Raw genomic sequence first — 13,251 nt, 5'->3', positions numbered from 1 at the left:
AGCCGCGGGGTAGGTCCTTCCCGGGCTGACGAAGCCCCATCTGGGGGTGGGTGGGGGTGGGGCGCCCAGCCGCGTTGCCTTGTGGGACTTGTAGTCCGCGGGACGCGCCGGCCGGCTCCGAACTGCGGCGGGAGCGGCCCACCCCGCCCATTCGTCAGCGCCGAGGCCTGCAGCTCATGGCGGCGCCCCCGGCCTCCGCCGACGCTCCCCGCGCGGCCCCGCCGCCCCCCGCGGCCGGAGACGGGACGGACCGAACCGTGGCCAAGAGCGAGGACCGGTAGGCGTGGCGGCCGCGTGCGGCCGGGGTCCGCCCGTCCCTCCGCGCCGGTGGAGCGCGTGGAGCGCGTCTCCCCGAGGCCGGCGGGTCTCCCTCCGCGGCGGAGGGACCTGGGCACCCGGGCTGCCGCGCGTGCCTGCCGGGCGCCCCGCGGGGTCCGTTTCTCCCGGGGCCGCCCCGCCCCCCGAGAGGCCGGCGCTCATGGGCTGCAGGCGGGTGGCGCTCGGACTCCCTCTGCCGCCCGCCCGCCGGGGCACCCTCAGGCTTCGGCGGGGGTTCGCGCGGGCGGGTGGGCGGGGTGGGCGGAGCCTGGCGGGCTGGGCGGCGGAAGTGCCGAGAGCAAACTGGCTCCTGCTCGGTGCCTCCGGGGCCCGCGCCACCAGGGGGCGGTGTGGAGCTCCCCGCGCCTCCCGGCTGGTCTGAGCTGTGCCCTGGGGAAGGCTCCCGGAGGGCTCCCCTGGGCGCCTGGGCTCCGAGGGGCCGCCTGGGTGCTGCGGGGAGAGGAATTAGGCCCACGCCCTGCCTTGGCAGCTCCCGCCGGAGTGTCGGCAGGAAGAGGCTGCGTGGGCTCTGACGGTCATGTGTCCTCCGGGGCTCACACCCTCCCAGTGGCAGCGACTAAGAGCTTGGTTCGGGGTGACAGGCTCTAATAGGACCTGTCGGTGGCACCTGCTGGTTCCAGAGAGTCTTTGATTTAGCCCAAGCTCAGAGGAGGCAGGGCCAGGCAAGTTGTTGAGAAAAGCCCTCCTTGAAGACGGGCTGTGGCAGCTACAGTCCGGGCCCTGCCCTGAGCACAGAACGGGACCCAGGACCGGAGGGCAATGACTGGACTGCAGAGGTCTGGGGACCAGGGGTCTGCCCTGGCGCTGCTCACCGCCCTTTCCTGATGCTGAGGCCCAGCTCCCCTGCAGTCCCTGCACCCCCTGGAGGCCCCGGAGTTGGCTCTGCTGGAGCCCAGGGTCCCTGAGCCTCTCCCTGCCCACCGTCCCACCTTTTCCTTCCACCTTGTGGCACACCTGTGGCCTGTCCATCTTGCCATTGTTTCTTGTGCCCGTAGAGGGTCAGCCCCATGAGGACAGGGACGTGCTGGTGGACAAATGGGCACCTGGGGCGGGGCCTGCTCCTCAGGCTGTGTCCTGGTTGGTCCAGGTGGTGGGGCTGCAGCTGAGGGGTGCAGGGAGGCTGGCCCAGAGCATTGGGAAGGAGGGGTCCTGCCGGGGTTTCAGGGTGGTAGGGTGGGGATGCAGCCCCATTCCTGCACCTGCCCCGAGAAACACACCTGAACCCTCTGTCCCTGAGCCCGGCCCTGGTGAACCAGCCCCTCTCCCCCTCCTACCCCTTGCCTCATTCACTCACTTCCCCGGCAAACTTCCCTCAGCCGGGACGGGTGTCCGGCAGGAGTGGAAGCCTTGGGTGCTGGCCCCAATCTGCAGTCCTGTCCAGCCTCCCCATCTGCCTAATCCCAGGGTCAGGAAGGAAGCTCCTGTGGGCAAAGCCAGACACGCCCATCCCGCCTCCAGATGCCTCCTGGCGGACGGGAGAGGCCCTTTCCGATGTCTGAACCTATCTGGGGTTTTCTCTGGTGAGGTTCTGGCAGCCATACGGATGTTGTTGGAAGCTGAGTCAGGAGGAAAGCCGGCCCTGGCTGGTTTGGCTCAGTGGTTGGGGCATCAGCCCGCAGACCGAAGGGTCTCAGGTTCCATTCCCAATCTAGGGCATGGACCGCCATTGCTGGTTCCATCCCAGCCCCAGATGGATCGCGCGAGGGAGGCAACCAATAGATGTGTCTCTCTCATATTGATGTCCCCCCCCCCCCTCTCTCTCTCTCTCGCCTTCTTCTCTCCCCCCACCCCCTTCCCCCTTCCTTCCATTCGCTCTGAAAGTGAAGGGAAGAGCCCCTGGTGAGGACTGGACAGACAGGGAAGCCAGCGACAGGCAGTGGCCTCACGGGGCGGGTTCGGGACCTATGGAGGCAGCCCCCTGCTCCTTTAGCGACTCCCCTTCCTGAACCCGCTCCCTTCGCCGCCAGATCGGGCCATGCGGTGTCATCCCCACGCGAGCTCTGCGGCCTCTGGAGGGCGGGCAGGGGTTATTCTCAGAGGCTCAGGAGGGTAGAGTTTCAGATTTGTTTATGCCTCTAGGAGGCACCTTGGGGACGGCGGGAGGCCCAGCTCCGCAGCGACATTCACCGCTGCTTGGCCAGCCGGGAGCTCAGACGCCCCTGCGCTGAGGCAGGCCCTGCTCGGAAGCTCTTTTCCGGGTGTTTCAGGGGTGCCCGGGGCAGGTCACACCAAGGCTGGCTTGTCCTCCAGCAGGGTCAGCGCACAGCCCCAACCGGGTGATCCTCTTATGCCTGTGACCTCGGCTCTGGGCCGGCGGTGAGCTGTTCCTTCGGCTCGGGCCCGAGGGGCCTCCCAGCTGCTGCTCCCTGCCTCCCAGGAGGTCGCCTCTGCAGCCAGGGCCTGGCCTCATCCTGGCTGCCCACCCCCCATGGAGGGGCAGTCACGTGGCTCCTGAGTTGTCCTAGGGGGCTGCTGTGGACCGAAGGTAGTGTGGGTGCCCCTGCAGACACCTCGGATCATCTGTCCAGCCATGAGCAGCCCCCCAGCTTACCCTGGCATCAGGATCTCAGGGTGCTGGGCCCTCGGAGCAGAAGGCAGGTGAGTGGCAGACCGGTTGTCCGCAGCCATGGGGAAGAGCCCGCCGCCCCTGCATCTCGGTCGATTCCTGCCGGGGGCGCTGCACATCAGGAGCAGGAGCCAGGCGGGTGCTGGGGCGGGAGGGCACGGGGCTGCTCGCTGCAGGCGGGCTGTCTCCCAGGCCCGTCGCTGAATTGCCCTGTCATCGTAGTCATGTGCCCTGTCCGCCTGTGACCAGGGAACAAGGTCTGCCAGTTTGCCTCATCGAAATCAGATCTGCCCTGTGAGAGGCTCACGCTGAGGGCACGTGAGGCTTTGCCCGGCTCCCAGAGAGCCAGGCTTGGAGAAGGCCGGGGCTGGCGTGGCTTGCAGGCCCCTTGCATGCGGAGGCGGGCGGCTTTCCGGCAGTCAGTCCTCCTTGCCCGGCCCGGGGGTCTGCCCAGGCTGCTGCAGCACCGGCGCCGGAGCCGTCCTTGCTGTGGTCGTCATGACCTCAGTAGGATGCCAGCAGGCACAGCAGGGACCTGAAGGCTCCCTCCAGAGGCCACCAGTCTGGGTGAGAAGCAGAGGGGCAGCAGCGGGGCCAGCTCTGGCCTCCTATCGGGTCCGTTCTGCAAGGCCTTCCTCAGCTCGGGTCGCCCCTGCCGGCCGGGTCTTGCCCTTTGCAAACCATAATTCTCAGGGTTCCTCTGGAGCAGAAAGCACAGAGGGAGGGGCTTCCTTGTTGCCTGGATGCTCCGTCTGCCATTTCCAGGGTGACAGGGCCTGGGGACACCACAGTCTCGGGCGGCTGGTCCGTGCCCGTCTGAGTCTCCTGGTGCTCCCAGCCACGGTGCTGCTGTGGCCTGTCCCAGGCCTGCCTGCCACCGGGTCACCTGGGCACCCGCCCCCATGCGATCGTTAGCACCGGGTTCTGGGCAGAGCCGAAGGCAGTGGCTGTCTCACAGCCACACCTCCACGGGGCCCGCCGTCCGCGCTGCGGGCTCGCCTGCCCGTCCTTGCAGACATGGCCCTCCGCCCTCGAGGCTGTGGTGTGCCTGTGGGGCCGCGTCGCCTCTTTGCTGCCCCAGCAGGTGCCCAGGCACCCTGGCACTGAGGGTTGTAGCGGTGACAGGACTGAGCGGCAGCCCAGCCCAGGACTTGGCCTGGTTTCTGATAACAAAGGGGCACACACGTGAGGCACTCACGAGGGCAGGAGTCCTGCTCCAGACCCGGGGCCCAGGGTAGCCGTGGCTCTGCTCGCTGTGCAGGGCCCCGAAGGGCAGGCAGGCTGGCGGTCACATTGACACCTTCGTTTACTTCTCGCCCAGCCCACGTCCTGGACACCTCCCGTGTCCCCACCCGCCTCAGGCCTTTCCTGAGCAGGTGTCAGCCAGGCCTGTTGGTTTGGGGCCTCAGGCGGGAGGAAGTCCCCCTGCGCAGCGCGGCATGGGGACAGCTGGCACTGGGGCTGCCTGCCTGTCCCAGGTCGAGCTGCCACCCTGCGGGCCGTGTGGCTCCGCCCCTCCCCGCTGTTTGTGGGTTGCCGGAGGGTGAGAATCGGTCAGTCTCCCTCCTACATCGTCCAGTCCCTGCCCTGGCAGGGAGGCACCCCCGCACTCCATTGTGGTTTCCGTTCCTCTGAGCCTGTGTGAACAGTGCCGGAGCACAGCCCGAGGGCGCCCGCACGGGGAGCAGCCAGCCAGCCAGGCGGCCTGACGCGGTGTGCTTGGCGGGGCCCAGCGAGCTGTTCCCCTTCCGCAGCAGCAACGCCGAGGCCCTGGACCGGCTGCTCCCGCCCATGGGCCCGGGGCGCGCGCCGCGGAAGCGCACCACCAGCCAGTGCAAGTCCGAGCCGCCCCTGCTGCGCACCAGCAAGCGCACCATCTACACGGCGGGCCGGCCGCCCTGGTACAACGAGCACGGCACCCAGTCCAAGGAGGCCTTCGCCATCGGTGAGGGCGCCGCCGGGGCACGGCAGGCTCCCGGGGCGGGGCGGTGGGGAGGGCTCTCCCGGCCCGGCCCCTGGACCCAGGTGTGCGCCCCCCCCCCCCCCCCCCCCCCCCGGGCTCCCGCAGGCCTGGGCGGCGGCAGCGCCTCTGGGAAGACCACGGTGGCCAGGATGATCATCGAGGCCCTGGACGTGCCCTGGGTGGTCCTGCTGTCCATGGACTCCTTCTACAAGGTGAGGTGCCCGGCAGCGGCCGCTCCCCGACACACACACACACACACACACACACACACGCCCCGCGCTGAGCGCACACCTGCCCTCAGGTGCTCACGCGGCAGCAGCAGGAGCAGGCTGCCCTCCACAACTACAACTTCGACCACCCGGACGCCTTTGACTTCGACCTCATCGTGTCCACCCTCCAGAAGCTGAAGCAGGGCAAGAGCGTCAAGGTCCCCGTGTACGACTTCACCACCCACAGCCGCAAGAAAGACTGGGTAGGCCGCAGCTGGGCCGGGAGGGCGCTGGGCACAGGGCGGGCACAGGCGCCAGCACCGGCTCCTCCCTTTGCAGAAGATGCTCTACGGTGCCAACGTCATTATCTTCGAGGGCATCATGGCCTTTGCTGACAAGACGCTGCTGGAGGTGAGGGCGGGGCGGGCCCTCCCTCCCCTCCCCAGGAGGGGGTCCAGGATGTGGTGTGAGCAGCAGAGCAGGTCTGCCACCACAGAGAGGAGAATGCCCCCGGGGCAGACCGAGGGGCCACACTTCTGGCTCTGGGCACAAGCTCAGGGCTGCTACCTTGGTTTCCTTTCTGCCCCCACCACACCACGTTCCTGTCGGTGTTCTCTGCTATCCTCGCGGTCTCTGCGGTTGTCAAGGTGGCTGTGACATTGGGGGGTGGGCATGGCTCCTGTGCATGCTGGTGTCTGAGGGAACCGCCCCGTCTGTCCGGGGGTCCGCACAGGGTGCTCCTGAGCCTGGGGGCAGGGGCAGCCTGGCCACTCCCTGACCTGGCCCTGCAGAGGCTGTGCTCACAGCACCCCCTAGCACCCCCATGGCTTCTCGTGGGGACAGACCCCAGACTCACCGTGAGGGCGGCTGCCCAGAGGAGCGTCGAGCCCCTGGGACCAGGCCTGGCTGGCAGCACCCGCCCCCAGGCCCTCCGTGTGCGCGGCCGCACAGGAGCCGGGCGTGGTCGCCCGGCCTCATGGCTTCTCCCCTCCAGCTCCTGGACATGAAGATCTTTGTGGACACGGACTCGGACATCCGCCTTGTGCGACGGCTCCGCCGGGACATCAGTGAGCGAGGCCGCGACATCGCGGGTGTCATCAAGCAGTACAACAAGTTCGTCAAGCCGGCCTTCGACCAGTACATCCAGCCCACCATGCGCCTGGCCGACATCGTGGTGCCCCGAGGTGAGGCTGCAGGGCGGGCGCGCCGCCCGCCCGCCCGCCCGCCCGCTGCCCGCCCGCCCGCCGGTCACCCTCCTGCCTTCCACCCAGGGAGCGGGAACACCGTGGCCATTGACTTGATCGTCCAGCACGTGCACAGCCAGCTGGAGGAGGTGAGCCCCGCCGGGACCCGCCGCCACCACCCAGAGCCCGGTTCAGCGGCCCCAGTGCTCCTGTCCGCTCGTCAGTCCTGTGGCTGTGGACACAGCGGCTCCCGGCCTGAGCTGAGCCTGCCCACCCTTTGGAGGGACTGGGGTTTGGGCGCAAGTCCCACGTCCTGAGCCCCCTTAGCGGGACCCCGACCAAAGGTCACATGTTCTGGGCTGAGGCCTGAGGCTCTGCCTGCCCAGGCCGAGGGCGCCCAGGCGGAGGGCGCCCAGGCGGAGGGCGTCCAGGCCGAGGGCGCCCAGGCGGAGGGCGTCCAGGCCGAGGGCGCCCAGGCGGAGGGTGTCCAGGCGGAGGGCGCCCAGGCGGAGGGAGGGCGCCCAGGCCGAGGGCGTCCAGGCCGAGGGCGCCCAGGCGGAGGGCGTCCAGGCCGAGGGCGCCCAGGCCGGAGGGCGCCAGGTGGAGGGCGCCCAGGCGGAGGGCGCCAGGCGGAGGGCGCCCAGGCGGAGGGCGCCCAGGCGGAGGGCGCCCAGGCGGAGGGCGCCCAGGCGGAGGGCGCCCAGGCCGGAGGGCGCCCAGGCGGAGGGCGCCCAGGCGGAGGGCGCCCAGGCGGAGGGCGCCCAGGCCGGAGGGCGCCCAGGCGGAGGGTGCCCAGGCGGAGGGTGCCCAGGCGGAGGGTGTCCAGGCCGAGGGCGCCCAGGCGGAGGGTGTCCAGGCGGAGGCCGCCCAGGCGGAGGGCGCCCAGGGCGGAGGGAGGGCGCCAGGCCGGAGGCTCTAAGGAGCGGGCCCCTCTTGTGACTGGGACTGTCCCCGTGTGGGATGCCCGTTCCCGGGGCGGCGGGGGCGGGGGCACACGGCAGCAGCAGGCTGCCCGGTGACTGAGGTGATGTGCCGCCGCCATTGACGCACTGTTCCCTTGTCTCCTGTCACTGCCGCAGCGCGAGCTCAGTGTCAGGTAAGATGCCCCGCGCTGTCCGCAGGCAGGCCCCCAGCACCCACGGCGCCGGGCCTGCTGTCCTCCTGCTGCGCCCACTCGGCAGCCCTGGTCCAGCCACCGCTCTGCCTTTCCTGTTGGGCAGATGAGGAAACTGAGGCACGGGGAGGCTCAGAGACTTGTCTAGCCACAGGCAGGACCCTCGGCAGCCAGAGGGCCGGGTGCACATTTGCCTGAGCAGAAGGGCGGGGCCGGGCCCGCCCAGGTGGCGGTGCCCAGCCCTCTGGCCACTGCCCCGGAGCCGTCCTGTCCTCACAGTGAGGAGGGCGCAGAGTGACGCTCTCTGGAGTCAGGAGGTGCTGGGCGAGCCCGGCGGGAGCCCCTGCGGGGCCCGGCTCGCCAGCCCGGCCGCGGTCTCCCGGCCAGCTTCGCGCAGCCGTGCCAGTCCCCCTGGCCGCAGGGCCACACCGGCCCTCCGCAGCCCGGGAGGGGCTGCCTGTGGGCGGATGGCACCTGGTCACCCTCCAGGGCTTCCCCAGCCGGTCCTGGCCTGCCCGCCTCTGCTCCTCCGGCCGTGCTTCCTGCTGAGCGGCCTTTTCTCTCTTCTTTCCTCCTCTGTAAACCTGGGGGCTGCCCTTCCCTCCCGACATGCTCTGCGCCTCCTCACCTGGCAAGCAGAGGAAGCTGCGCTGGGATATGTGAGGACGAGTGCAATGCCTGGTGTGGTGCCGGGGGTTGTGCTGGGGCTGCACCCGCCTGCCTTCCTCTCCCCTCCCCTGCTCTCCTGCCTTCCTCTCCTCCCCTCCCCTCCTGCCTTCCCCTCCCCTCCCCTCCTGCCTTCCCCTCCCCTCCCCTCCTGCCTTTCCCTCCCCTCCTGCCTCTCCCCTCCCCTACCCTCCCCTCCTGCCTTCCCCTCCCCTCCCCTCCCCTCCTGCCTCCCCCCCTCCTCCCCTCCCTTCCCCTCCCCTCCCCTCCTGCCTTCCCCTCCCCTCCCCTCCCTCCTGCCTTCCCCTCCCCTGGCTACCCCTGACCTTCCCCGTCCCCGTCCCCGTCCCCTTCCCCTGCTCCCTGGCTCCCTCCAGGCATGGGCAGCAGGGGAGCTTCAGCCGACTGTCCCCCTCTCCTGAGGGCCCCACCTCCCCTGGGGAAGGGTCAGGGCTTGGAGCGGGGGAACCGCTGCCAGTGCCTGGCCCTGGAAACCATGGGGCGTGGCCCTGCCAAGGCCCGAGGGGCCGTTAATTGCACGTGTGACCGTAGAGCAGGCGGGTTTAAGCTGGCCGTTGGGAACGCTGTGAAGGAGGCTGTGAAGGAGGCTGTGAAGGCCCAGTGGCCTGGGCTGGGAGGAGGTCCCCCCGGGGGCCTTAGGGGTGGTGTCTGGTGGCCCACGCCTGGCCCTCCCCCTGCAGCTGGCTTCCTAACCTCCCGTCCTTAACCTCCTGTCCCTGAGGGGCCAGGCCGCCCTGCGAGGACCCGCAGGAGGGCGCCCCCCAGCCCGCAGTGCGGCCGAGGCGGTAGCGCTCAGTCCGCCCGTGTCCCCAGGGCCGCGCTGGCCTCCGCCCACCAGTGCCACCCGCTGCCGCGGACGCTGAGTGTCCTCAAGAGCACGCCGCAGGTGCGGGGCATGCACACCATCATCAGGTGAGCCGGCGGCGGGCGGCGGGCGGCGGGCGGCGGGCGAGCGGGCGGCGGGCGAGCGGGCGGCGGGCGAGCGGGCGGCGGGCGGGCGGCGGGCGGGCGGCGGACGGGCGGCGGACAGCGGCGGGCGGCGGGCGGCGGGCGGGCGGCGGACGGGCGGCGGGCGGGCGGCGGGCGGGCGGCGGACAGCGGCGGGCGGCGGGCGGGCGGCGGGCGGGCGGCGGACAGCGGCGGGCGGCGGGCGGGCGGCGGGCGGCGGGCGGGCGGGCGGCGGGCGGCGGGCGGCGGGCGGGCGGGCGGGCGGCGGGCAGCGGCGGGCGGCGGGCGGCGGGCGGCAGGCGGGCGGGCGGGCGGGCGGCGGGCGCGGGCGGCAGTGGCGGGGGCGGCAGTGGCGGGCGGCGGCGGCGGCGGCGGGCGGCGGGCGGCAGTGGCGGGCGGCGGGCGGCCGCCCTCGCTGACGCCCAGGCCCACAGGGACAAGGAGACCAGCCGCGATGAGTTCATCTTCTACTCCAAGAGGCTGATGCGGCTGCTCATCGAGCACGCGCTGTCCTTCCTGCCCTTCCAGGTGCGCAGGGCGGGTGTGTGTGTGTGTGAGTGTGTGTGTGTGTGTGTGTGTGTGTGTATGTGTGTGTGCGTGTGTGCGCGTGTGTGTGCGCGCGCGTGTGTGTGATTGAGTGTGTGTGTGAGTGTGTGTGTGTGAGTGTGTGTGTGTGTGTGTGTGAGTGTGTGTGTGTGTGTGTGATTGAGTGTGTGTGTGTGGTGTGTGTGTGAGTGTGTGTGTGTGTGTGTGTGAGTGTGTGTGTGTGTGTGTGTGTGAGTGTGTGTATGTGTGTGAGTGAGTGTGTGTGTGTGTGAGTGTGTGTGTGTGTGTGTGCGTGTGTGTGTGTGTGAGTGTGTGTGAGTGTGTGTGTGTGTGTGTGTGTGTGTGAGTGAGTGTGTGTGTGAGTGAGTGTGTGTGTGTGTGTGTGCGTGTGTGTGTGTGTGTGTGTTTGAGTGTGTGTGAGTGTGTGTGTGTGTGTGTGTGTGTGAGTGAGTGTATGTGTGTGAGTGAGTGTGTGTGTGTGTGTGTGAGTGTGTGTGTGTGTGTGTGTGTGAGTGTGTGTGTGAGAGTGTGTGTGAGTGTGTGTGTGAGAGTGTGTGTGAGTGTGTGTGTGTGAGTGTGTGTGTGTGTGTGTGAGTGTGTGTGTGTGTGTGCGCGTGTATGGCGGGGCGGCCCCTCGCGTTCACCGGCGCCCCCTGTGCTGCAGGACTGCGTCGTGCAGACCCCGCAGGGGCAGGACTATGCTGGCAAGTGCTACGCGGGGAAGCAGGTAGGTTGGGGGCGGGTGGACCGGCGGGCGGGGGGGCGGGCGGCCTGTGAGGCCGTGCTGAGTCAGCGTCCTCCTCAGATCACTGGCGTGTCCATCCTGCGGGCGGGGGAGACCATGGAGCCGGCGCTGCGGGCGGTGTGCAAGGACGTGCGCATCGGCACCATCCTCATCCAGACCAACCAGCTCACCGGCGAGCCCGAGGTGGGCCCGGGGCCGCGGGCGGCGGGCGCGGGCGCGGGGCTGGGCGGGTCCCCTGACGCTCCGGCTCCCCCCAGCTCCACTACCTGCGGCTGCCCAAGGACATCAGCGACGACCATGTGATCCTCATGGACTGCACCGTGTCCACGGGCGCCGCCGCCATGATGGCTGTGCGCGTGCTGCTGGTGAGCGGCGGGCGGCGGGCGGCGGGCGGGCGGCGGGCGGCGGCGGGCGGGGGCGGGGGGCGGCGGGCGGCGGGCGGGGGGCGGCGGGCGGGGGGCGGCGGGCGGCGGGCGGGGGGCGGCGGGCGGCGGGCGGGGGCGGGGGCGGGGGGCGGGCGGCGGGCGGGGGCGGCGGGCGGCGGGCGGGGGGCGGCGGGCGGCGGGCGGGGGGCGGCGGGCGGCGGGCGGGGGGCGGCGGGCGGCGGGCGGCGGGCGGGGGCGGCGGGCGGCGGGCGGGCGGGCGGCGGGCGGCGGGCGGCGGGCCGGCTTCCCCACCCGTCCCTCTGGCGCAGGACCACGACGTGCCCGAAGACAAGATCTTCCTGCTGTCGCTGCTCATGGCGGAGATGGGCGTTCACTCGGTGGCCTACGCGTTTCCCCGCGTGAGAATCATCACCACGGCCGTGGACAAGCGTGTCAACGACCTGTTCCGCATCATCCCGGGCATCGGTGAGGCTGCCCGGCCGGGCGGGCATGGGCCTCCGGGCCTGCGTCCCACCACAAGGTCTGCTGCTTTCTCTAGGGAACTTCGGGGACCGCTACTTTGGGACAGACGCCGTCCCCGAAGGCAGCGACGAGGAGGAAGTGGCCTCCACGGGTTAGCCAGCGCCAGCCTCTGCCGTCTGCGTCCCCACCCAACCACCTGCCTCCTGACTCTTCTGGTTAAACAGCCTTTCCGTCGTAACTCACCTGTACCTTTCGAAAAATAAATACATTTTTAGAAAAACTGAAATTCTGACCAATAAGCTGGCGCCTGGGAATGCTGTTCTGCCTGAGACTGGGCTTGGGCATGGCCCCCGAGCTGCCAGCTGCGTGGCAGCTTGCGTCCCCAAACTGCAAGGCAGCATGGAGAGGTGTGGTCTGTCCTCTGGCGCCCTGGCCGTGCCTGCCTCAGGTTCAGGCCAGAGTTAGGAGAGGCCAGAGCCGGGCCCTGGGTCGCCAGGCAGCCTCTGCAGGCAGCCGCCCCACCCCCAGTGTGTGAACTAGGCAGGAGGCCAGCGGAAGTCAGTGCGTGGGCAGCTGCAGGAGGGCGTGCTGCGCGGGTCCTAGCCACTAGCCGGATCCCCAGTTGCAGGAGGGGCAGAGCGTCAGCCGGTCGCCTGTGCACTATGTGCGACGTACCTTTGCCGCTCCTGGCTCCTCAGCCGCCGGTGGCAGGCTTGCCTGGGTGAGGGCGCACGGTAACGATGGCTGGGCGGCTCTAGGTGAGCTGTCAGGCTCCAGCGCCCTCCCCCGCCCTCCCGCCCTGACTTCGGCCTCTTTCCTGTCCCCCAGTGTCTTTGTCTCCCCACCCCCCACAAAGGCCATGTAATGGAAAAGCTTGTCATGGGCGGAGACAGGAAGTCACTGGGTGGGGTGTGGCCAAGGGTGGGCAGATAAAGGCGGGAGGCTTGTCCAAGGGGTGGCCAGGGCCCAGGGACAGAGGAACGACCTGGGGCCCAAGGTCAGCAGGAGGGCTTCTCCCGAACCTGGTGAGTCTCCCCATCCCATGTCGCCAAGGCCTGTCCCTTCGCTCACTCATTCTTGTGCTGAGTGCTGGGGACCTGAGGCTGCTGCAGGCCTGGCCCCTCCGGAGGTGCGACAGGGCCCCGAGGCAGGGGAGACGCATTCTGTGGGTGAGGACTGGGGTGCAGTTAGAGTAGCCGGGTGGGGGTAGGTCATTCCTGGGTGGGGCCCCAGTCCAGCTCCCAGAAAACTAACCCGTGCACAAGCCGACACCACCAGACATGCTCGTGCGGCGGCAGCAGTCCACCCATGGACACCATGCCTGTGTGCTAGGAGGAGGGTGCAGGTGCCCCCTCCCCCCATGGGCCCGTCTCCTCCAGCTCAGGGAGACCTGGCCACACGTTAGACTTCTTGGGCCCATTTCTTGCCAGGGGCCCCTGGCGGGGTGGAAGTGGGTCACCTCCCAGACAGCCGTGCGGAGGCAATAGGGAGCCAACGGGACGAGTTCCAAGGTCCGAAGCTGTCCAGGGAGCAGCACCGAGAAAGCTACGGACACGCGAGGAGAGTCCAGTTTGAGAAGACTCGGTGCCCTCAGGGTGGATGCGCCCACCCCGGGTGCTCTCTGACGTCCGACTGGGGCTGGGGAGCCAGTGGCCTTCGTGTGCCTGTCTGAGCGTCTCACCTGGAGGAGAGAGTGAGAGGAGGGGGCTGCAGCCTGGACCTCTCCACAGAACCTGGGGAGGGACAGTTGGACAGGATGCAGACCTGGAGCCACTTCCTATACTGGTTCGGAGGCTTCTGGTGCACTCAGGAGAGACCTGCCTGCTGAGGGCTCTGCCAGCTGCCCCTGGGCAGTGCCTCCAGGACTGACCAACCTGAGAATGGTGTCTCCAGGTCAATCTCAGGTTCGTCAGCCTGTGAGGTGCTGACCCTTCCCCGCAGTGGCTGCCACAGGCACGTGTGGTTGTCACACGGAGGCAGGCATGCTGCACATGCCCACAGGCTCTGGAGGGCTGGCAGGGCCTCCTGGGGCCTCAGCTGGCACACCTGGAGGCAGGAAGCACCTCCCTTGGAGTTCTGGGCCCCAGGCCTGGTGCGGTCCC

The 13,251-nt window shown here is 69.7% G+C and overlaps 1 protein-coding gene across 9 annotated transcripts; it reads left to right on the top strand.

Annotated features, from left to right (window-relative positions):
• Positions 1-119: 119 nt before the first annotated feature.
• On the top strand, positions 120-11,427 carry UCKL1 (uridine-cytidine kinase 1 like 1). Of its 9 annotated transcripts, none has more exons than XM_036425852.2 (15): positions 120-277; positions 4,660-4,850; positions 4,974-5,080; positions 5,170-5,340; positions 5,417-5,488; positions 6,072-6,261; positions 6,349-6,410; positions 8,015-8,034; positions 8,876-8,974; positions 9,445-9,538; positions 10,221-10,283; positions 10,362-10,484; positions 10,559-10,666; positions 10,996-11,152; positions 11,226-11,335. In XM_036425852.2, the coding sequence occupies exons 1-15, from the start codon at positions 177-179 to the stop codon at positions 11,303-11,305; spliced, it is 1,638 nt and encodes a 545-aa protein (XP_036281745.1). In that variant the 5' UTR covers positions 120-176; the 3' UTR covers positions 11,306-11,335. The 9 variants fall into 9 exon arrangements, with proteins under 9 accessions (XP_036281745.1, XP_036281746.1, XP_045433193.1 ...); XM_036425853.2 differs by lacking the exon at positions 8,015-8,034 and adding an exon at positions 7,341-7,357; XM_045577237.1 differs by having other exon boundaries at positions 128-277; positions 9,445-9,552; positions 10,171-10,283; ... (1 more) ...; positions 10,943-11,152; positions 11,226-11,427.
• The last annotated feature ends 1,824 nt before the right edge of the window (positions 11,428-13,251 follow it).

The sequence above is a fragment of the Pipistrellus kuhlii genome, unplaced genomic scaffold (genome assembly GCF_014108245.1).
Source record: "Pipistrellus kuhlii isolate mPipKuh1 unplaced genomic scaffold, mPipKuh1.p scaffold_m20_p_87, whole genome shotgun sequence".
Lineage (NCBI taxonomy): Eukaryota > Metazoa > Chordata > Mammalia > Chiroptera > Vespertilionidae > Pipistrellus > Pipistrellus kuhlii.
The sequence above is the reverse complement of the archived record's forward strand: the minus strand, read 5'-3'. Positions and strand labels throughout refer to the sequence as shown.

Excerpts from the sequence above, each read along its gene's own strand:
- UCKL1 (XM_045577237.1), top strand. The coding sequence starts at position 177 with ATGGCGGCGCCCCCGGCCTCCGCCGACGCTCCCCGCGCGGCCCCGCCG. Across the intron at positions 5,341-5,416 it reads ACAGCCGCAAGAAAGACTGG|AAGATGCTCTACGGTGCCAA; the intron begins GTAGGCCGCAGC and ends CTCCCTTTGCAG. Across the intron at positions 8,035-8,875 it reads AGGAAGCTGCGCTGGGATAT|GGCCGCGCTGGCCTCCGCCC; the intron begins GTGAGGACGAGT and ends CCGTGTCCCCAG.